The 23420-nt window shown below is 38.2% G+C and overlaps 1 protein-coding gene across 2 annotated transcripts; it reads right to left on the bottom strand.

The window, feature by feature from the left end:
- Window positions 1–11062: 11062 nt before the first annotated feature.
- LOC134624613 (zinc finger protein 664-like) lies at window positions 11063–20314 on the bottom strand. 2 transcript variants are annotated; one of them, XM_063469622.1, is made up of 5 exons: window positions 20064–20314; window positions 18805–19241; window positions 17648–17911; window positions 13934–14401; window positions 11063–11227 (listed from the first exon to the last, which is right to left on the bottom strand). In XM_063469622.1, the coding sequence occupies exons 2-5, from the start codon at window positions 18974–18976 to the stop codon at window positions 11163–11165; spliced, it is 969 nt and encodes a 322-aa protein (XP_063325692.1). In that variant the 5' UTR covers window positions 18977–19241; window positions 20064–20314; the 3' UTR covers window positions 11063–11162. The 2 variants fall into 2 exon arrangements, with proteins under 2 accessions (XP_063325692.1, XP_063325691.1); XM_063469621.1 differs by lacking the exon at window positions 11063–11227 and having other exon boundaries at window positions 12429–14401; window positions 20064–20313.
- Window positions 20315–23420: the final 3106 nt, after the last annotated feature.

Raw genomic sequence — 23420 nt, forward strand, 5'->3', positions numbered from 1 at the left:
GCAAAAACAACAACAACAACAACAAAAACTATTATCAGCTTCAGGTTGCCAGTTTGTTGCTCTACTATCCTTGGTTTGCAACTTGCAGTATTAAAATTTTCTGGCACCAGGATGCCAGTTTGCCTTCCTACTATCCTTCTTTCACAAATGTAGCAGCAAACTTTCCCCACTGGGATGCCAGTTTCCCTGATTCTACCCACCTTCATAAAATATAACAGTGCATATTTCTGGCACCGTGTTGCCAGTCTTCTTCCCCATATCGTTCATTTGCAAACACAACAGTAAACGTTTCTTACACCGGAACACCAGTTTCTCAGTTTTGTCCCTTCCTCCGCAAATGCAGTAACAAACCCTTCTGGTACAGGGGTGGCATTTTCCCTGCCATCTATCCTTCCTTCGCAATGCACCAGCGAACCCGCTGGCAACAGGATGCCAGGTTCTCTATCCTCGTTCGCTCCTTTTAAAACATTTGAAGCGCATAATTCCTCAAGGTGTCCCTTCACTTCTCATATGCTTTTTCTAAAGATTTGTAATGTGCTGAATATGAATGCGTATATTCAGCATGTTACGGCAGACCAGATGACATGCTCATGCTTTTCAGAATACTTTTATTCACACTTTTGTTTGCTGTTCACTCCAGACTGGCTGCAGCTTCTCAGCTCAGCAACACACATCACTAACAAGAACAACAACAGACAAAAAGCAGAGCTTGTTATGCCGGTGAGGTGTGATTGTAGATGACGTGCAGGTGATTCCATCTCCCCTGCAGCAGCACCGCAGACCACACCCCGCCACAGGTATAATTTAAACTCCCATGATTATCAGCCATTATAACAAATTCAGATTTATATTGTATAAGGCAGGGGTTCTCAGACTTTTTTCTTCATTCCCCACGTGGCAGGACAAAATACTTTCACACCCCATCTAAACAAAACAATGACAGAAAAGCCTAGCTGCAACTTTATTTAGACAATAAACTCATTCACAGTGAATCCTTAAGTATTATTTGTTTTAACTTTCATTTCAAACAACTATTTGTAACTTTCATCACTAGACTGCTTCATTAGTCTCCACCACTTCTTCAAAAAAGCAACAAATTAAGCAGAATGTGAACATTGAAAAATGGAAAAATAAACATGGAAAAATAGAGTTCAGTCTTATAAAAAAAACCAACAACCCAGAAACCTGTGAACAGAGATGAAAAATATCTAACTTAGTGAGAGTTTAATACTATTCACTCTTAGTGGCTGCAGTGAGCCTGTTTTTGACTGCAGAGCTGTGGCATGGAGACAGGATTTATTTCCCTTGTGTCGGGAGCATTTGCTGGGCAGGGCGAGCGGATCCAGTTGACTCCGTCTCCATTACAACCAACTAGACGTGGAAGTATTGCACTGCTTTTGTGAAAAATGAGTGTTGTTACATTGCCATTCAGTTTGTGGGTTACAACAGAAAATGATACATATACTGTCCTCATGTTGTTGGACGGGATTATTTCAATAAACCAAGGACTTTTTGACTGATAATTATTTGTATTCTTCTATACAGAGCTAAAACCTCCAACATTTCAGGAGTAGTTAGTCATTATAAGAGGTGTTCGTAGACTAAAAATCAAGAGTGTGGGATACTGTTTGTCTATGATTTAGACAGGTGGAACAAATTGTGGCAGGATCAGCCTGATATTATTTCTACCCCTATTACTTCACTGTATAAAGAGCAAACATCTCCAAGATTTCAGTAGTTAGTCGATGTAAGAAGTGTTTGTGAATCAAAAATCAAGAATGCAGGATACTGTTTGTCTGTGATTTTGACAGAAAAACGTGACCTGGCACATAGACGTAGACAAACATGCAAATACATACTTGAGACTGATTCGGGGCAACCAGGTTGAGGATTTAAGGCCTCGTCAAACTCTCCTTCACCGCCAGTTCGTCAACGACCTCATGTTGGTATTGACCCTACACTGTAAAATATAACTTGTTGTTTCAACTTAAAAATATGAGGTACAGGGCTGCCTTAAAATTTTAAGTTAAGTCAAGAAATAGAGTTTGTTCTTATAACACAACCAATTGTTATCTTAATGAAAAATCACATGTTGTCTAAACTTTCATCTTAGTTTAGTTGACTGAGATTTATTAGTCAGTTCAACTCCTTTAATTGTCATCTTTACTTGGGAAAACCCTTTCAGCTAAATTAAAATAATCTATTGTTTAAACTCTTGTCCTAGTTCAGTTGACTTGGGTTTTTTAGTTAATTCAAATACTTTAGTAGTTCTTTTAACTTAGGAATCTATTTTAGCTTAACTAACATAATCTGTTAGCTAAGTTGATTTAAGTTTATTAATTAACTGAGCTCCTTAAGGTAGCTGAGTGAACTTGTAAATCAGTTTCATTTTAATTATCAGAGTTGATTGACTGGATGTAAAGAAAAATGTGTATTAAACATCTTAAGTTTTGTTTTGTTTTTTTTTGGCTTTCTAACATCCATTTCAGCAAAACTACCTGTTAGGTTTATCTTAGATCTCAGGTTTAAATATCTACATTCCTTTAAATTAATTTTCTGTTGTTTACAGAAAAAAAATAAAACCCCACAGATTCCATTAAAGTCTATCTGATCATTTCATACAGAAAGTTTGTTTTAAGAACATGACAAGACAATTACTAATGAGCACCCAACATTCACCATTTATTGTGCCATCTTAGTCATCTGAGAAACAGAAAAATCAGTGACGTAGCTCATCAGGCTCACAATCCATCAAAACTCAAAGGCTGCTCCCTGTGAAACAATAAATTTGAACTTGGTCTTGAGCCCAGTTTGGGTGAAGATGAAATTCTGACCAATACTCTAGGAGCAGTAGTGATTCTTGTGAAGTAACAACATAAAGTCTGCATTAATGTAATGTATCAACGGGACACTTGCTATTTTAGAAAAGTTATTCTTTACATTTACAAAATTTTTAAACTTCATTGTGCTCAGTCACACCTGTTAGCATAAAACTTGAAATATTAAAATAGTACAAAACCTTTGATAAGTGACAGTAAAGATCAGTTTATAACAACTAAGACATCAAACTCTTGTATTTGTCTTCGTTTACAACTGCAACAAATTCCACAGAACCAATATCTCTGAAAATGAGTGCTGCATGCTTCTGAAACATTTGATAATATGGATATTTCAGAAACATTAGTTTGAGTCTGCTCAATTGCAAAACAAAGGAAAAACTACTGACTTGCATGAGATAAGCATCTGCAAAGTCCAGCATTATATTGTTGTTCACATAAGTTTCTTAAACCATGAACAAATGAGTAATTGTCTAATCTGGAATGTAAAGTGTAGTCATTTAGTGACATACAAAAGTGAGAATGAGAACTTGCAAGAATAAAAAAACAAACAGTAAAATAAAAACTGTCCTTAACACTAAGGATCATACAATTACAGTTCTGCATGGCTTTCTGCAAGAGTCTGTTTCTTAGACCATGCACTAGTGAGATGCACTGCCTTCCACCAATGTTCATTAGGATGTTCTGAATGACTTCAAAGATGTCCTTAAGTTCCTTTGGATAGTGTATGTTGAGGGCAAAAAGAAGGCCCATCAGCATGGAAATGGCACTTGAGACATCCCTCAGATTAGACAGGATTACTGCTGCCTCAAGGACAACCAACACATCGATGTCTTCTTCTTTCACCATCGCAATGCCAACTTTCATCCTCTTAGAAAACGTGTCTTCAATACCTGTCGGCTATAAAAGGGTTCAAAGACAAAAAAAAAAAAAAAATTACACAATTACAATTACACAATATCCCGTGTGCTTAACAATTCATGTCTTTCCAAAGAAGAGCCATACTGATGCTTTGGATGGTGGTGATTGGCTTTGGGTAACACTTATTAGTTGTTAAAGTTTTTTCAGAATGAGATATGCACCCCCATGTTACAAATCCATTTCTTGCTTTAAACAAAGACCATGTTCATAAATAACTGAGCATGTCTTCAATTGCAGAATTCAAACAAAATTTTCAATTTAAATGGTAAATGGCCTGTATTTGTATAGTGCTTTACTAGTCCCCTAAGGACTCCAAAGTGCTTTACACATTCAGTCATTCACACACATGGGTGGATGACTGAATCGTGACTCAAGAGTTGACAGTTCGTCTTATAATTGGAAGGTTGCCGGTTCGAGCCCTGGCTCCGACAGTTTCAGTCGTTGTGTCCTTGGGCAAGACACTTCACCTGTTGCCTACTGGTGGTGGTCAGAGGGCCCGGTGGTGCCAGTGTCCGGCAGCCTCGCCTCTGTCAGTGCGCCCCAGGGTGGCTGTGGCTACAATGTAGCTTGCCATCACCAGTGTGTGAATTTAAATCTACTTATGCTAAATATTGGCTGTGCTCTAAACCAAATCTGGCTGAGAATACATGAAATGTGCAACCTGCAGCTACACTACAGGATCAGATTATGGCTCCATAGACAATGCTTCTTTAATCAGTTTATTGATTAAAGTTTATTTTTTCCCCCTATATTAACAGCATGAAAAAAGAGCATATAGACATGGCTGAACAGGTTGCATAATTGGCACTGAATATCAACATCCACCTTTACCCAGCTGCCCAATGACTCTCGGCCAGTAACCTTTAATTGCTTACCCAGTCTACACAGTCTCTTTTCCAGGGTCCAGGACATTTCACCAAAGTATTGCCCCCCACAGCTGTAGCGGCCACTGCAGCCCCTTAAATATCCTAATATCTCTGCCATTACAATATACAATGTGAGAAATCAAACGTAAAGCTGAAGTGAACAGTACAGCAGCGAAATGTCAAAGACCCTGGTGAAGACATGAATAAACACAAGACACTAATAATATCAATGCTAGCTTGCCAGTTAGTTTCTCTGAAACCCAGACCAAATCCAGTGTCAAAGATCTTGTAATAATACATTTGGTGAGGAAAAAGTACACATGTACTTAAAATCCACTGTGGTGCTGTCATTATTAAATTTACTAAAAGAAACAATGCTAACCTTCACAGTCTTGAAAGTGTGTGAGGGATCTTCCTTTAGAAAATGAGGTCCTCTGTCCTCTTCCTTTGTGTAGGGCTCTGGTCAAAGAAGTCAAAAAGAAAACAAAAACACTTTTTAAACAGTGTTTATGAAGCATGTAGACAGCTCCAAATTCACAGCTTTTTGATGCATAATTCCATCAATATATGATTATCATTGGAGATTTTGAATCAGGCTTATCAGGACATTCAAGTAGAATATGATATCCAACCTACCACCAATATACATAGATTCTGTAAAAGTTACCACACTAAATGTCCAGTTGTGAAATATGATGACAGACTTTACTTATCAGCTTTCTTTCAATGAGTTCATCAGTTGAACTGGATAACCTAAAACTTAAACAAAGGATTAGATTTCGCAGTTGAACACTTACATCATCTCCGAAGCATCTTATGAGCCTAGTTAGCGCTTCTATGCCGCTCTTGATTTTGTACAGCTCCACGAACCTCTCCATAATGGTCAAGCACAGCAAAAAGGAACCCTTTCAGGTCAACAGATGTAAGACGGGCAAATTCTGCTTCAACCTGAGCAATAGAAGAAGAGGGGTGGAGAGTACAGGCAGAATAAAAAAAGATTCTTTGAGACCCAAATTTAAGCAAACAGTCATCTGAGGCCCATTAAAGAAAACACAAACGCACAAAAGCAAACAAACAAAAAGATGCACTTTACCTGCCGTTCAGCAAACAAGGAAGTTCAGAGAACAATAAGCTCTGTCTTGAAATCTTTTAAAGTAGAATGATTGTGAAAATGACTTATGTGATGTAAAACTTTAGTAAACGTGCGATTAAAAGAACACTGAGTAAAAGGACAAGTAACAGTTTCCTTATTCCTCAGATGTTTACCTTGATGAGCAATACTGTTTTAGTCCAACTGCCTCATTAAAGTTACACAACAGGCTTTTTACATTAAAGCCAGCAAGTCCATTACATACTCCCTTTTTAGATCTGAAATACTGTGCACATTCTGTGTATATGTAGTGGACAGCAATTTACCCCAAAGAGCGCAAAGTTTGCAAGTCCACCTCATTTAAATGACAAAGTCAAATGTGATCATCTAGACCTGTGAAAATAAATTAATGACAAACTTGCAGTTATGGATGTTATTACAACCACAAGAACCTAAACAGTCTGCTCCATTGCTTTTGTTAATGAATCATTTGTTGGTAACACGTCTGAATATTTAGTTTATGCCACCTGCATGTGATCATCAATAGTGCCATATTACTTCTTAAGAAGTACCCTGACACTACAATCTTTATATCATTTGTTCTACAGAGCTATTAAATTACAATATAATCTGAGGTGTTTCCAGTATGACAAAATGCACAAATTGTAACTTACAATTTGACTCCACTGACAAAAATAAATCCCCAGCATCAAGTTTGGCTTCACAGACCTAAAATAAGTAAAATAAAAATATATGTTATAATTATATTGTTTTCGCCATTTATTCATGTTTGCTAATTTTCTGACATATAAACAATGTTAGTTTTGTTACAATACAGAGAATGCAGTTTAATTAAAAGGTAAATTATGCAAAAAAAAAAAAAACTTCTGCAGTATATCATGCCAAAAATCAGTGTCTCTGATGCCAATTATTTTATCACTACAGCTCGTTTAGTATGGAAACTCACACAATCTAGTCATACTGATCACAAGAGTTCAAAAATAAGTCAAAATAGTGAACTGTTGTTAAGCATAAAGCATTTCAGGGTAACAAATAACTGCACAATATAATTAAAGCAAAAAATAAGCACACTGGAGGACTATCTGATAAAAACTAATATAATGCTGGTTTGTAGACCATATTTTGTCTCAGTCCTCAGTGCACTCTTGCAGCTTAGCATGCAGCAGTTAATAACACCTTAAGTGATTACATAGGGATAAACAGATGACAACAAGCATCCGAGTCCTGCCAAAAAGGTCTTTTTGAACCCAGCCAGTTATTGGAAATATTGCCAAAATGAACTTCCACCAAAATACAACAGCCTGTGAACTTGAAAGGAATTTACAAGTACAGAGACAATATGAAATAAGCTTTATTAATTAGCTGAGTTAGCTTGCTAATATCGCAACAGTGGTTGAGTGCACAACCTTAAAGCTAGCGGCACAATACTTGTGATTTGCTCAGCGCCACATTAAACCCATAAAAAAGGCCATATGTCAGTTTATTAGGTCAAGTTTGGTCATGACACACAAGCTGGACCTTGTCGGCTAAAGTTACATTAGCTAAAGCAAACATTTCGGTAAAAGAGAAAAACACACGTCATGCCATAAATTCAAAACATGTTCCAACTTTTGTAGCTCTCTTTCCTTATAGTTATAACCAATGTTACTCACCTTGAAAGCATATTCCAAAGAAGACGATTAGAAAACGTCCAAGTAAAGTGAGCATGTCGTTAACCGCCAATTCCCCATGATGCACCTCGGTAGCAGTCACGTGAGGCAGTTTTGAATCCTGCTGTGCTCAACTTACCCGCATTGTCAAGTTCACATAAGTTTCTGATTTAGCTGGACATGAGTTTTCAAGTTAGCTTTTTTTGGTGTAATTGGGACGTTTTTAACTTGTAATTCTATGTTATAACAACAACTTCAGTCATCTATCGTCAAACTGATATAGAATAATATGTTGAAATAACAAACAGCTAGAATTACATTTTACAGTGTACGGCTTTTTACGCTTTTGCCAGTTTTTCCTTGTTAACCTTGGTTTCATGTGCTTCAGATTTCCTGGACCTTCTTTGCTATCACCCTCGACCTCAAACCTATTCATATTCAGGAAGAATACAAGGACCCTCCCCTGCCTGCCCTCCAGCCTCACTCACCACCTTGGACACAGCCGAACTCCGGTCTGCCACGTTTGAGCCGTCTCTGTTTGTGGTTATTTGCAATCGAGTCCAATTTAGCTATCGGCCCGTGGCCATTGTGACAAAGACACAGTTTGTAACACATGTGGCAAGACCACAAACCTTATCAAACACAAACAAAAGTAAATCATAACACAGAAGTGTCTTCAAATTAACCTGTAGGGGGAGGTGAACAGTCACTGTGTTGTTCTTAACTCCCCTATTCAGAGGTGCAACATTTCTGCTCGGATGTGATGTGGGACAGCTACTAGTAAGAACTAACCATGTTGACCCCCATCCTCCAAAATTATCCCAAGTATAGAGGTGTAGACAACTTACCACTAGAGCTCATGCTAACAGAGCTACTAGCAGTGATAAACGACACTTTGGGCAGGAGGATTTCCCGTTCCGGTGGCACCACAGGGTCAGTTGTTCATGCCAGTTCATGGTCAGCAAAAAGTAACCCCCAATACCAACATATGCAGCAAGCCAGCCAGCCCTTCTTCTATAGCCATGCCCATCGACGGAGAAGACGCCTGCAACATGATCATGATAACTGTGTACACTGTTACAGGTGTGGTTGCAGTGAGCAGCTACTGGGCACGCTGCCGAGTGAGAGGAGGAAGACAGCTCGGGTAAAGCTTGTTTATTTGTTACGTGTATTTTGTGTTATTTGGGTCATTAAATATTCTGGCATGGGAGCTGAACAGTCGCTGTGTTGTTCTTAACTTAAGTTATACTCTGCTGTATTTAGGGTTGCAACACAGGTGAGCACTATCCAGGTACAGAGGGACAAAATGTGGTGCTGTTGGCGACGTGAATTTTGGAAAGTGACTTATGTGTAGGCTTAGGGGTTTTTTTTTTATTGAGTACCATGTGTTCAAATTTACACTGACAAATATGGTTATGAAATAACTGATGAAATAAATGCATGCTACACTAAATAGCTGTATGAGTTTAGCCTGGAGTAAAATGTGCGTCCTTGAAATCATCTCACATGAATTTAGTTGTCCGAGATTTAGTCAGCTAAGGCTGAATAGAGCATTTAAAGTGGATTAAATAGGCCAGGTATCATAAAAATGTACAGCATACTTGTAGTAAAACAGTCACTGCAGGCTTTAAAAAATACAAATACAGCTCAAAAATATATCGTACATAAAATGAATAATAGCTTATATCTAGAAAATGTTTCTCAGCTGTAGTATCATTTTTAATCTGTCACATTTGCTTTTGATTGTTAAATTAATATTTTAAAATGTTGGCATTGGCTTTTCAGGTTCTTTATTTCTTGCATGAGAATTTTTCACATTTAAACAATACGAACAAGTAGTCTGATCAAGTAGTCAGACATCAGTGGTATCACACGTCACTTTTAGAGGCTTCAGAGTGTGTGTTGAGTAATCCAGGAAGATTTTTGTGAAGGTTGGGGAAACCTGCAGTCAGCTGAGACTGAAGAAGTCACTTGGATGAGTGACGAAACGTTTCTCCCACTGAAAATGTCCGAAGGAACACAATCAACCTTTTGAGACTATTCATGGGTCTTTTTGAGATTGAAACGGCAAGAAAGAAGAGATTTTCCCCTGTTTTGATTTTGATCTGATTTCTCCCTATACCCACATAGTAATAAATCATTAGTAATATAACTACAGAAATACCAATAAACAACACAGCAGATCACATGTTCTAACATCTTTCCTATAATTTCTGTTGTGTTCAAAAGAGCTTGGATTCAACAACATCACCTCATCTATATCACCGAGACATTACAGAGACCTGCAAAAAAACAAGGAGACCAACCAAGGTGGACCAAGCTCAGGTAAGTGACAGGATGTGATGATAAGACAGTATACAAACATAAGATTAGATAGTACATTTCTGTTAAACAACATTATTTATATTTGATTTTAATTAGTTGGACATATTATCATCTGACATTAAGGAGTGGGACTAGTTTTTCATGGCCCTCCTTCCCCCTTTTCACCTCATATTAGTGGAAGGGGAGACACAGCTAGCACCCAGTGAGGTCATCCCAAAATCAGGTCCCCAGTTCATCTTCATGCCATCTGCCCTTATTTACTAGAATTCTGTCAACATTCATTTAAAATGTAAGTGACTCTCTCAGTTATTGACTTTTTTTTTTTAAACGGTGTGTGTGCAGACTGAGGTGTGGGCCGTAGCTGTTTTTCCTTTCTTTTTTTCCTTTTCTCCAGCTCAGCCAATCACAGGCCAGCAGCCTGTGGCTAAAGGAATGGCCAAAGCTCTGTTTCACATCACAGCAGAAAGCGAGGATGAGCTCACACTGAAGGTGTGTGAGGAGCCATAAGTATTTAGACACAAACACACTGTAGTCTTGCCTCTGTACACTTTCAAAGTGCTGATTTTAAACATAATCCCTTCTTCACTGGCATTGATACCTCTGCAGACATTATGTTGACAATTCCAGTAATCTGACGAGTTTCTCCTTGGATAATGAGACGGGCCTCACCTGGTCATGAAACTATCAGTAACTATTCAGGTATTTTTAAGCCTCACAAAATTGGCTTAAAAAAAAGAAAAAGTATAAAAACAGTGGTTAATCCAGTGTTTTTCTTAAACGCCTTAAATTAAGGCTGAAAGACTGCACTTCAATCACATGTTGACTGGTTGATTTCAAATCCACTCTGGTGGCGTACACAAGAAAAACTACAGAAAACAATATATTACTGACAAATACTTACAGATCTAAATAAAATACTCTGTCAGATTTCCCGTGTTTAGTTTTTAGGTGTTGATTTTTATTTTTATTAATTTTTTATTTTTATTTTTTTTTGGGGGGGGGTGGGGGGGGGTATGCTGGAGATTTGATAACTTATAACTTATTTGAAGTGTCTGTGGTCATGACATCTACGCACTGGATGATTAAGAGGTGGATTTTCCTCTCAGGGTCCAGGGGTGGATCTAGAGAAATTTTCTTACGGTGGCAAAATCAAAGCCTTTTTTTTTTCAAACACATAAGCAGTTGGTTACATATGGTTAAAATGATTCAACTGTAGTAAGTATACGTGCTTTTCATATAAATATAGTCTATAACTTAAATATTTTCTGTTACCCACATAATTAAACATTTTAGTTATATAAAACATGTGAGCTTTCATTCTATGTACTGTATAGCCTGTATAATAAATAAATATGTAGCCCAATAAGTATAAAATCCAGAAAGCTACACAACAAAACCATATGACCCCCTATGAGCAAGCATTTTGGTGACAGTGGGAAGGAAGAACTCCCTTTTAGCAGGAAGAAACTTCTGGCAGAACCAGGCTCAGGGAGGGGCGGAAGACAGGATAAAGACATGCTGTGGAAGAGAGACAAAGATTAATAACAAGTATGATTCAATAAAGAGAGGTCTGTTAGCACATGTTGAGTGAGAAAGGTGACTGAAAAGTAAAAACTCAATGCATCATAGGAGTTCCCCGGCAGCTTACGTCTATTGCAGCATAACTAAGGGAGGATTCAGGGTCACCTGGTCCAGCCCTAACTATATGCTTTAGCAAAAAGGAAAGTTTTAAGCCTAATCTTAAAAGTAGAGATAGTGTCTGTCTCCTGAATCCAAACTGGAAGTTGGTTCCACAGAAGAGGCGCCTGAAAACTGAAGGGTCTGCCTCCCATTCTACTTTTAAATACTCTAGGAACAACAAGTAAGCCTGCAGTGAACTAATTTTTCAGCATCACTCTGAGACAGGATATTTCTAATTTTAGAGATGTTGCGCAAATGGAAGAAAGCAGTTTTACATATTTGCTTAATATGTGCGTTGAAGGACATGTCCTAATCAAAGATGACTTCAAGGTTCCTGTTAGTATTACTGGAGGCCAAGGTAATGCCATCCAGAGAAAGAATCTGGTTAGATACCATATTTCTAAGATTTTCAGGGCCGAGTGGCAGGACAAGAGATGAGTCCACTGTCAGAGGCCATAAGAAGATCATTTGTAACCTTCACTAAAGCTGTTTCTGTGCTGTGATGAGCTCTGAAACCTGACTGAAACTCTTCAAATAAGCCATTCCCCTGCAGATGATCTGTTAGCTGTTTGACAACTACTCTTTAAAGGACTTTTGATATGAAAGGAAGGTTGGAGATTGGCCTGTTAAGACAGCTGGGTCAAGGGATGGCTTTTTAACCCTCTAGGGTCCAGGGTATAATTGGCCGTTTTTGACTACTTTTGATTTTTCCTCTATATTTCACCTTTAAAAACGCTTTATCTTGCCTTGTTTGGTCATTTTTTTCAGCACGACCTCAAATATCGGAAATCTGAGTTATTTTTTCATTTTGGCATATTATATAAGCACAATTCAAAATCCGAGTAGAAAAAAGTTATATTTTTTACTGTAAAACCCACAAACATGTTTAACGAATCATTTTCATAACTTGAAATGCAAATAGAAATTGTACATTTCTAAAAATTCTGCACATGTTTTGCAAACAACAAAGTTATATGTTACTATTCACCTAAAAATGCAGCCAAGGCCTCAGGCGTTTTTTAATTAAACCATTTAAATCTATTTACAGAACAATCAGGTGTGCCGCATCAAATAAGAATGCACACAAATTATTTGTGCCAGTCCAAAAAAAATAGTTTGTGTTCAGTATAAGACAGAGGAGAACACCACAGGCCTAAACCCTGCAGGTCTGACAGAAGGGTGTATCAGTCCTGTTTTCCATGTGGGAACAGCGTTTACACTGGAATCTGCCTTTGGTGGCTTTTTGGAGCAAATGTGACATTCAGCAGTATAACTAACACACAATACAAAACAATAACTACACAACACACTAACTATAGGCTCCAAACACACTAAACGTCACTAATCTCTCACATATGAAAACTCGCTCTCTCTCTTTCTTTCGCTCGCCCGCTTTCCATCGCAGGTGTCCCTCCTAAAACTTCCCCTTCTCCCTAAACAAGTGTCACATGTTGCCATATAAGTTTTTTGATTGGCTGACATGGTAAACTCTAACACCAATATGGAAGGGGTGTTTTCTCTTTTTCTTTTTTCACTCGCAAGTGGAGAGTGTTTGCTAGCGCTGTCCGTAGAAAACACAGTTTTCACCTTTCTTCCTGCTGTAAACACCACTGTTTTGTTCATAAAAAAAACATCACGTGTATTTTTTTTTTATCATAACTCTGGTTTTACGTGGCCCATTGAGACAATTCAAAAATTGGTATATAGTCTGAAGTTCGCATTTTCGACCCAATGGAGACTCTGAGTCGCTGCATCATCTTAAATTGGTCATGTGATTTTGATGCGCCGGCACATCCGTCAACCCCAGAGGGTTAAGGCAAAGGAGGGTGGGACTGACAAGATGTACTGGGGACTTACCCCTTCAAGCATGAAACTTGGTATTTGATACTTTTGCTTCCTGACAAGAATAAATACAATTTTTGACTGTTGTTCAATTTTGTGAATTTTTATTTTGACAAAAACTCACTTTAGCAAAGGATTAAAACTATTAAATAGAACGGGAGCATACCGAACTTTAACCATCAAGAAACGTGAGATCAGCTTCCCTGATACAATTAATAGAATAATGTCATAAACTGAACAAACAACACTGAGAGTTCTTTACTGCTGTGGAAAAAAATAATGACTTCAATATGGATCATCTTTTCATTCAAGTGTTCACCAATGACTCACAGCTGTCCCACATTCTCTAAATATGAACATTTTAACCAGGATGAATTCGCATGTGCTTCTTTAATTGCGATCTCTGGACAAATCTTTTCCCACAGGTGGTACAAGAATATGGTTTCTCACCTGTGTGAATTCTTGTGTGTTTTTTGAAAGCTGATAAGTCAGTAAATCTTTTCCCACAGGTGCTACAAGAATATGGTTTCTCACCCGTGTGAATTCTCGTGTGTGTTTTGAACGCTGATGGGTCAGCAAATCTTTTCCAACAGGTGCTACAAGAATATGGTTTCTCACCTGTGTGAATTCTCATGTGTTTTTTTAACGCTGATGAGTCAGAAAATCTTTTCCCACAGGTGCTACAAGAATACGGTTTCTCACCTGTGTGAACTCTTAGATGTACAGTCATTCTGTATTTATCAGGTAAAGTTTTTCCACACACATCACATTGAACAGACTTGTTTTTTGTGTCCGTTCTAATTGGACTTCTCTTTCTGTGATGTCTGTTCTTTAGCTCCGTACGTCTAGAAGATCCTGAGTCCACATGCTGGCTTTCTTCATGATCTCGGCTCCCTGCTCTAGAAGAGCTGTGAGAAAGGAGCTGCTCACTTTTTGGTTCTGGTTCACTGTGGGAACTTTCCTCATAAGCGGGTGTCACCATGAAGACATCAGCCTCCTGCTTCAGTCCAAGCTGCTCTCCCTCCTTACTGCTGCAGAGTTCCTCCTGTTCCTCTTTAATCTTTAGAGGCTCTGGGTCCTCCTGGTCCAGACTGGAGTTCCTCTCCTGGTTACAGACCTGCTGGTCTGTAAGAACCTCTTCTTCCTCAAAACCATGCTGCTGTACAACATCTGAAGGCACAAAGGAGAAAAAATGACAGCAAAACAAACATTTGAGAAAATATTTACTGGTCTGAACCTTTAGCAGGTCTCTACATAGTGAGCATGTTGCTGAATATACCACTGAAATTTAAAGTGTACAAATGTACAAGTGTACAAATTATTCAGGCACTGATGCAAATGTTTAGTTCTAACATTCTTATTTGGAAAAGGTCAAATTTCAAGTTCATTTGTGAATATCTGTGACGTATGAAATAAATAGATGTTGTTTTTTGTCAAATGAATGTGTATGTCTGGATTGGCTACAGTTATAAGAAGGCATGCTAGGGCAGAGCTCTATTAAATAGGGGTAAACACTGAACATTGGCTTGAAATGCCATAAAAAAATCTCTTCTTGTCTGATAAATCTAAGTTTAGAAATTCTGAATTCCATATTTTCCAAAACAGAATAGAAATATTTATTCATAGTTACCCATGTTGGAGTCAAATGTTAAATGTTGTCATTGTGTTACTTAAATTTGTAAGTCTTAGTTCAAGCAGCAGGATCAAAGACATTCCTTTGTCTGACCACCTCTCCAGCCAATTTGTTGGTGGGGGAGGCTATAGTGTTTCATTATAGGGACCATCCTATGTTAAGGTTGTGTTTTTTGGTTAGTAAACTTCCTGCATTTATGACCCTTTTGTGGGCAGGAGGACACACAAGCGCACCCCCAAACACAAACACACATACATTCTTGCACATGCATATACATACACACACATACACACACGTGCACACATAGTTATTTGGATAAAAGTTGTATGGGCTCAAAATGTGGTCATAAATATTTTGTACTTGTAAATCAGGATTTGTATGTGTAAAAAAGATTTGTGTGTGTGTAAAAAAAGATTTGCGTGTGTGTAAAAAAGATTTGTGTGTGTGTAAAAAAGATTTGTGTGTGTGTAAAAAAAGATTTGTGTGTGGCCAAAAAAAACCCCTGCAAGTTACAAGTATGAATTTTGACCCTATTTTTATTCCTTTCATTTGATTGGTCAATGTCATGTCAATCACAAATGTAACAATCCAATCAGATAGGGCTGTTCGATATAACGATATATATCGGATGACGATATAAAAACGTCTATATTTGCATTTTACGCTATCGTTTGTTTCGTGGTGTCAAAAAATAAACTGTTTACGGCAATATTTTTTCATCATTTTGATGGTCACTGTAGTGGCTATTTTAATTTCTTAAAGTTCTCTCTTCCTCTTTTATTTAATATAATCACACTACGGATGGACAAGCGCTTGTTTTTATGCGTTGTTGTTAGCAACAATGCCTGCAAAACCACGGTGTGTCCGCTTGTGTATTTTCCACATAACTCTTTCACAATAAAGCTCAGGATCCTGTTGAGACTTTTCAAAATAAACTGAATCACGTGAAAGATGCAGAGTATTTACAGATGAGAAGCAAAAAAGATAAAAATATGGATAAAAAAATAGATAAAAAAATAAACCTTAGATTCAAACGTTAGAACAGGCTTTTCCCCGCAGCACGCTGTGTAATAAATACTCACAAAGAAAACGGCGGCCTTACAACCTATGTCTAAAAATGTATCGTTTCATGCATCAGTTAAAACACTCTACTCCAGGTATGTGACGCCCAGCTGGAAACACTTCACGCAAGTCGAGCTGCCCGAGATTCACAGAATTTACAGAAAATGTTACATTTTTATGATTTATATCGTTATCGGACGATAGATGTTATGATAGATTGTTCATATTGCACAGCCCTACAATCAGAGAACAGATGGGTTTGGCTGTCGGAGGGGCGCTTTTTTGAACACATATAACCATAAAGTTGCCACTGTTGTACTTAAATTTGTAAATCTTGTCCTAAACTGCATATTTAGATGTTTTTCTGTTCCTCCCCTACACACCTAAGATGGTGGGGAAGGCAATTAGCTATAGTGTTTAACTTCAGACATTTCATAAAAATTCTGGGTTTCCTTATTTGGTAAAGAATGTTTACTTCCTGCCCTTTATAGGCTCACCTGTGTTTGTATATGGTGGACCGTTGAAGGGGTTAAACCGTATACAAGGGTGAGGGGAGACGACCCTTTGTGATCAGAAGACAGTGCCTTTAACTTTTATGACCATATGGGTTTTACAATGGGTGCAGGGAAGGCTGGTTCTTTGAAGTTGTCTGGGATCGGGCAGGAGCTCTGAGCTCCAAGACCCTGATCCGATCGGCTTCCATTGTAAGTTAAAATGTATTGAGCACGCACAGTGCCTTTAACTTCCCTTTAAAATGGATCGAGCTCTGTCTTGCTTTGTTCAAGGGAATAAGTCTCTGAACCAGTGGGGCCTGCAAGCACAGGAATCGAGTGAAAAAGGTAAAGATATTTACTCAAAATTGACATTTTTAGTATATCAATATGGCCAATTAAAGATATAGGAAATTTCATCCACCTACTTAGGAGTAGAGTAACTGATATCGTTAAGGAGTTATAGTCGGATGCAAGAATATTCTTAATTAACGGAGTTAATTTTAGACCCAGATAAGGAAACCCATGTTCAGATTGCAGAAAGGGAGTGTTGATTGGGGGATTTTTTCAATTATTTTTATTCAAAAATCATACTTTGGACATGTTAAAATGTATTTTGTAACCAGAAAATGTACTAAATATATTGATAAGACTTAATGGCATTGATTTATTTAAGTTGGTGCAAAACAGGATCACATCATCAGCATATAGAGCAATACGACGGTCAATATTGCCTACTTTAACTGCTGATGTTTTTATGAATTGAACTGACATTGCAAGACGCTCAATTGCCAAGGTGAACAAGAGAGGTGACAAGGGGGACCCTTGTCTAGTTCCGTGGAGAAGTCTGAATGGTGCGGAAAAATGACTGTTAGTTAAAATCTCTGCTTGAGGATTGGAGTATATCAGTTGAATCCATTTAAAAAATCTGTTTCCAATACCAAACTTTTTCAGAACTTCAAAAACAAACAGCCATTCCATCCTGTGAAAGGCTTTTTCAGCATCCACTGAAATTGTCTCTGCCCTTTTTTCTCATAAATGATATTCATGACCCTCCGAATATTGCGCAAAGTCTTGGGCTTTGCGCTGGGAAGAAGGGGGAGGGGCGTCCACACATGGTGGAGTCAAACCCAGGACCTTGATGCTGTGAGCCAACAGTGCTAACCACTGTTCCACTGTGACTGCTGTGAGTCATATTCAATGTTATAAAGACATCACAGTCTTACATACCTATTCTGTATAGCTTTATCTCAGGTTTCCAGATAGTCTCCATCTGTCTGAGCTGCTCTTCATCAGTCCAGATGATAATGCCTTCAGACTCCTGCTTCAGTCCAGGCTGCTCTCCCTCCTGACTGCTGCAGAGTTCCTCCTGTTCCTCTTTAATCTGTGGAGGCTCTGGGTCCTCCTGGTCCAGACTGGAGTTCCTCTCCTGGTTACAGTCCTGCTCCTCATCCAGACCCTCCTCTTCCTCACAGTCATGTTGTCGTGGGAGGTCTTGAGGAACAAAGAAACACAAGAATATAATCACTAATGTGTCGATATATAAACTCAAACTATTTTTTAAAGCATGAATCAAAACCTGAATAAATGCTGATCAGCCTGCCATATGACCAATTATGTGCCACACACACTGTTAAGAAATAAATATATATTCTTAATGCTTATTTTCTGATTATATTGTTTTATGTATAAGAGAGAGCCAGCTTTGAGTTTGAGCTAAGAGTACTGACAGGAAACCGCATGCTTTTGCAGAGCACAGGAGCAGAAAGTGAAACTAAGTAGAGTGTTTGATCGAAACTTAAAGTGTGTGTGACTTCTAGAAGTATATAAATAACCTGGCTTCCTGTTTCTGCTTGAGACTGTAGCTGATGTTGTCTCTCTGCTCAGTCTCCATATTCCGGAACATGTAAAATTAAAGATCATTTTTTGAGTTGGACCACTTTGAGCCGTGTCTTTCTTTGCCGTAAAGAATACAAAGAACTGGATTTAATAACACACACACACACAGTGAAATACTTGTGCACACTCACAGCTACACACTAACATGTTAGCATTGAAGCTCCTCACTGTGAGCAAAGACACAAAGTTCACCAAACTAAACTGCAGGGTGACCATCATGAAGACATCAGTGTGTGAAATCCTTCTTTAAATGAAGCTTCACGTCAACTTCAGAGAAGTCTGTTAACAACTTGTTAAATGTGTATTCTGCTGAGATCCAACTAGATCTTTACTGCACAGTCTCAGTGTTTACAAAGGATCTAAAACACTGACGCCTGATGTACTCAACACTGGAATCTGTCAGCACTGTTAAATAACATCTTCTAGTAAAGTCAGTCACACTGAAGAATCTGAGCTTGAACAGCACAGAGTTAAAAACATGTCCATACCTATGATGTGTGAGTTTCTGTCGGGTTTCCGGCTGATATCCAGCAGTCTGTGCTGACGGTTTATCTCCTCCTCATGCTGGACGATGGTTTTTTCAACCTCTGAGAAGATTTCTTCACAAACAGCAGTTAGTCTCTCCTTGATGAACTCTCTCAGATACTGAACTGAACTCATTGCTGCTTCAACTCAGGCTGGACGGATCGATACAAGCATCGATAGAAGCGATACAGACGCTGTATCAGATCCACACTGATGTTACGGGATCTATACTTTTGTTTGTGTTTCTCCTCCAAGTTCAGTCCGCTTCATCAACAGCAGCCACGTCTGCACACACACCGCTCCTCTACCACAGTAGTGCTGCTGTCCTGCTCCATTCTTCTTCAGGGCTTGATGGCGTTTGACAAATCAGCTTACAGGTGCATTAATCCCGCCTACTGGACTGGAGTATGAACAGGAGAACAGCAGGAAAAACAAGGACAATTATATTCTTTCATCAATCTTATAATTCCATAGTACAATTTGCCATTTACTGCTAAAATTGTCATTTGTGCTCCTTCTGTTTTAAAGATATTAATGAAAATGTAAAGGTCAAAAGGTCAGCCAGCCCCCTCCCACATTACCCAAATCAAACTAAATTGATGTCAAATATTGTGCTACGTTTGTGCTGCAACATATTTTGTTTGTGCTGCTATCATTTAAAATATATTAATAAAATAAGGTCTTGATGCGTGCTTAATCATCCAGGTAGGTAAATCTCAAAAGGTTGATTCTGTTCATCAGACAGCTGGGCCAGTATATCACTGACCTGTTGAAATCTCATGCTTCATCCTGAGCATGTAGTTCTTCAGGGTAGAAGTTACTGTTGCTCCCACGTACTAGGTTCAAAACCTGTGGGGATCAGGCTTTTCAGGCACCAAGGCTGTGGAACTCTCTATCGTTGTCGTTATTATACCAAGACTCCACTAAAAATGAGCTTATATTCAGTAAAAGAACTAGACGTTGTAGTCCCTGATAATGCTTGTTTTATCTAATTTAATTGTGAAGCACGTTGTGATTTTTATCTGTGAAAAGTGATATATAAATATATTTTACCTACTTGATGTCTTTTATGTGGCAGCATGTTATAGAGTCGTGTGTCTTTACCTTGCTGAACCACATCCCTACAAACACTCATCAGAGATCCGTTTCTCTGTATTTTAGCACTCTTCATCTCCCTACAGGCGTATTTATCGGTGTTGTAGCTGAATCTGGTTCCACTCACCGAACGACGCCCGTCTGGAGACGATTTTATGATCACTTTAAATCCGTCCTCGTGTCTCGTTGTCACGGTTACACTGCGCTCATTGTCCGTTTCCTCCACATTACAGGTTTACTTTCACTCTGCTTGTTGTTCTCCTTTTCCGCTTTGTTTTTTCTTTGTTTGTCTTATTACGTTTGTCTTATTTCACCGCTACATCGCTCACCATCTACTTCTATTCTCATTTCACTTCCTGAGACGTCACTTCCCTCTGCCGTCTGCTGTCCATTCACAGCCCGTTAGGTCAACTTAGAGCCCCTCCCCCCTGCACTCCTGACTGAGCAGACACCTTTGTTTGTTTGTTTGTTTGTTTTTTTGGTTTCCCAAACTTATAGAGACAGTGTGAACAGGTCCGTACAACAAATCTGCGACATGTTGAAAGACACTTGCTTAACCTTATTATTGATACAATATTTATCACACCTCCATGCATTCTCCTGCTGTATATCATTAAATAAGGAAGAGCAGCAGTGTTTAGAAGCAGAGACAGTAACATAATTAATTATATTACTAATATTATTCTTTGAACATTTTTCTTTCACATCATTATCACAAATATATAAAGCTATGATCAATTTTCCTTTCAGTCTCTCTGCTCATTTTAATGTTTGCTCCAGGTTCATTTGTGTGTAATCATTTTCTCACATATGAATTCAGATCAAACTCACTGAGCTCAACATGAACGTTCTGCTAGCAGAAGCTAAAATTAGTGCAAAAACAGCAGGAATATTTGAAACATGGTGGATGTGTCGCAGACGAGTAAGAAGCAGAAATATCTGCCTAAATTTTATTGTAGTTTTATTATTTTTTATTTTACACCACAATGTTTGCTGATATCATGCCCCTGTTGTTTGCTCTCATCAATGTTTTGTTTTTAACTGGTTTTCACATCTGGTCCAGGTGTTCTTCATCTAAACATCAGAAACCTTTGTTTTAAACAAGGTTTTTTGAAAGCATCAGATACCGAGTAACTATCTACCATGATTTTAATGAGTTTTCTGGCAACAGATTTGAACTGGGACCGGCTATCTTATGTACTGAGAGAAGAAATCAATGCTCACTACAGCTCACTTTTAGATTTTCCTCCAAAGACTGGATTGTAAAACTGAAATGCCTAAAAGGAAAATTCCTGCCAAATCTTCTGAAATTCAAACAAAGCAGTTCAAGTAGAAACCTTTCATCTAAAAATGGCTTTAAGTTATTTTACTCTAAATACAATAATTGATTGTTAGTAGCAAGATTACATAATCGTAAAAAATGCCCATAAAAGTAAGTACATTTTGAATCAGTGCAATATTATTTTCACACATGGACCACTGAACTTCTCAGCTTCTAAAATGTTAAGCCTCATTTAGAAAATACACAAGTACATATAATGGTCAGGGATCAACATGAACCTGTCTTCTCTGTTTATTTGACTTTAATCAACTCTGCAGTGGCTCCATAATCTAAAAGATAAAGTCCAGCATAGAGCGGCTGAGTGAATGTGGTCTGGACAGCCCAGACCCTGACCACCTGGCCAGTTCCTCCTCTCAGCACCTCTGACTCAGATTGTGAACAAAAAACGGGTGTGTTAAGACCCCATACCTCTCTCCGCCTGATTGATCTAATGTGGCAGCAGAGGTTGCAACAAGACTAATGGTCTATCTAACGGTATCCATATTGGTTAGAATTAAGATTATTTTTCCAGTTCATGAGGACAGTCTTCTTGGTAATGCATAGGGCAGTGGGAGCCATGTGGACTGTATTCATTTCTGTTGTGACATTATCTAATTCACCCAATAAGCAAACTAAAAGGGAGGCTGGAATGTTAAATTTCAGACAACTTGATAAGTCTTCACATATCTGGTGCTAAAACTTTATTTATTGGAAGTTAGCTTTTAACAAGCATGTAATAATTATATTTAAATTAGGTGGTCTTATGTGTTTTAAAAAAATCTCTTTAGGCCTAAACTGACAGTGCCAATACCACACATTCACACACAGTAATAGATGGTGTTTTTAATACTATGTGTTAGTATAATTCGGTTTTACATTGACCCTCTGTGTTTTAAGTTATAATGATTGCACAGTCATTAAGGATCAAATTGGCTTCTAAAAATGTTCTGTTTTTTCTCCCTCTGCTTGCTTTTACTGTCTTTGAGGCTCGGGACCAGCACTCCTGCTGTTGGACAGAATGACATCAACTCAGTGGTAAGTATTTTGGTTTTCCAATATATCAGCAATTGTCAGTGACATTTATATTAATCAAGCTGAACTTTAATCATACTATAGATCAACCAGCTTTACTTATTGTTTTATTTGTGCTTTGGTTTGGGGAAGTTGTTTCTTTACTGATCTTTTCCTGTCTTCTGTCATTAGACTTGAGATATGACTGCACTATGCTGTTGCTGTTGACTCTAGTTATTCTACAAGACATGCTGTGTAAGTAAACAAACAACAGTTTGGTCTGTATTTTTTGAAAGATCACATCCCCCAAACTTAGTTTAGAGGGTCTACACTGTATATAGTGAAGTCTGCAAGTTTTCTAACTGCAAAATTTGCTATATGCCCAAATAATTTTGCACATCATTAGACTGAAAGTTATTGGCCATGTTTGCATAGCCCTTTGTAAAATGATGCTTTTATGACATTATTGTGGGTTGGCATGACATTATTACAGCAGTAAGGGATGTAATGATGTACCAGCAGTAGCTATGTAATGCACTGATGTCTTATTAGGGACATATGTGAAAAATATTTTTTGTAAAATTTGGTGTGTTTAATGAAAACAATGTTGATTTACATGCTGTTTAAAATCATTTCTTAACTGAGAAAACATTCATACAAGCTGAAGGCCTTCAGTGACTTTATAGCAACACAGAACCGAGCCCAAGAACAACCAAAACCCAAAGAAAGCAAGCAAAAATCAGTGATGTGATGGCAATGGGTGCAAACAGATGAGTACCACAGGCAAAGGTTGACAAGCTCATGATTAATTTCATTTATGAAGGTCTTCATCCATTTTCTGTGGTTGAACAACCATCTTTTAAAGAACTTTTATTGACACTGTCCACTCTCAGGACCAGAATAGAGGGAGCTCCCTCTCAGTAAAGTTAGCCATGTTCCCACCGCTACAGATTTTGTTCTCTTATTTCACAGTTTAAGACATTCTCATGTGAAAGAATGATATATTTTTGTCTTGAAAACACTGCAATACCTGACAGTTTGGTTTTATTTGTTTCATTCAAGGGAAGTCACAGCACTTGTGACTATTCATTGTGACTATACATTGTGACCCTTTGGGTCACATCCCTGCCTCGGGCCTCCGCTTTAGCAGCC

The sequence above is a fragment of the Pelmatolapia mariae genome, linkage group LG3_W (assembly GCF_036321145.2).
Source record: "Pelmatolapia mariae isolate MD_Pm_ZW linkage group LG3_W, Pm_UMD_F_2, whole genome shotgun sequence".
NCBI lineage: Eukaryota > Metazoa > Chordata > Actinopteri > Cichliformes > Cichlidae > Pelmatolapia > Pelmatolapia mariae.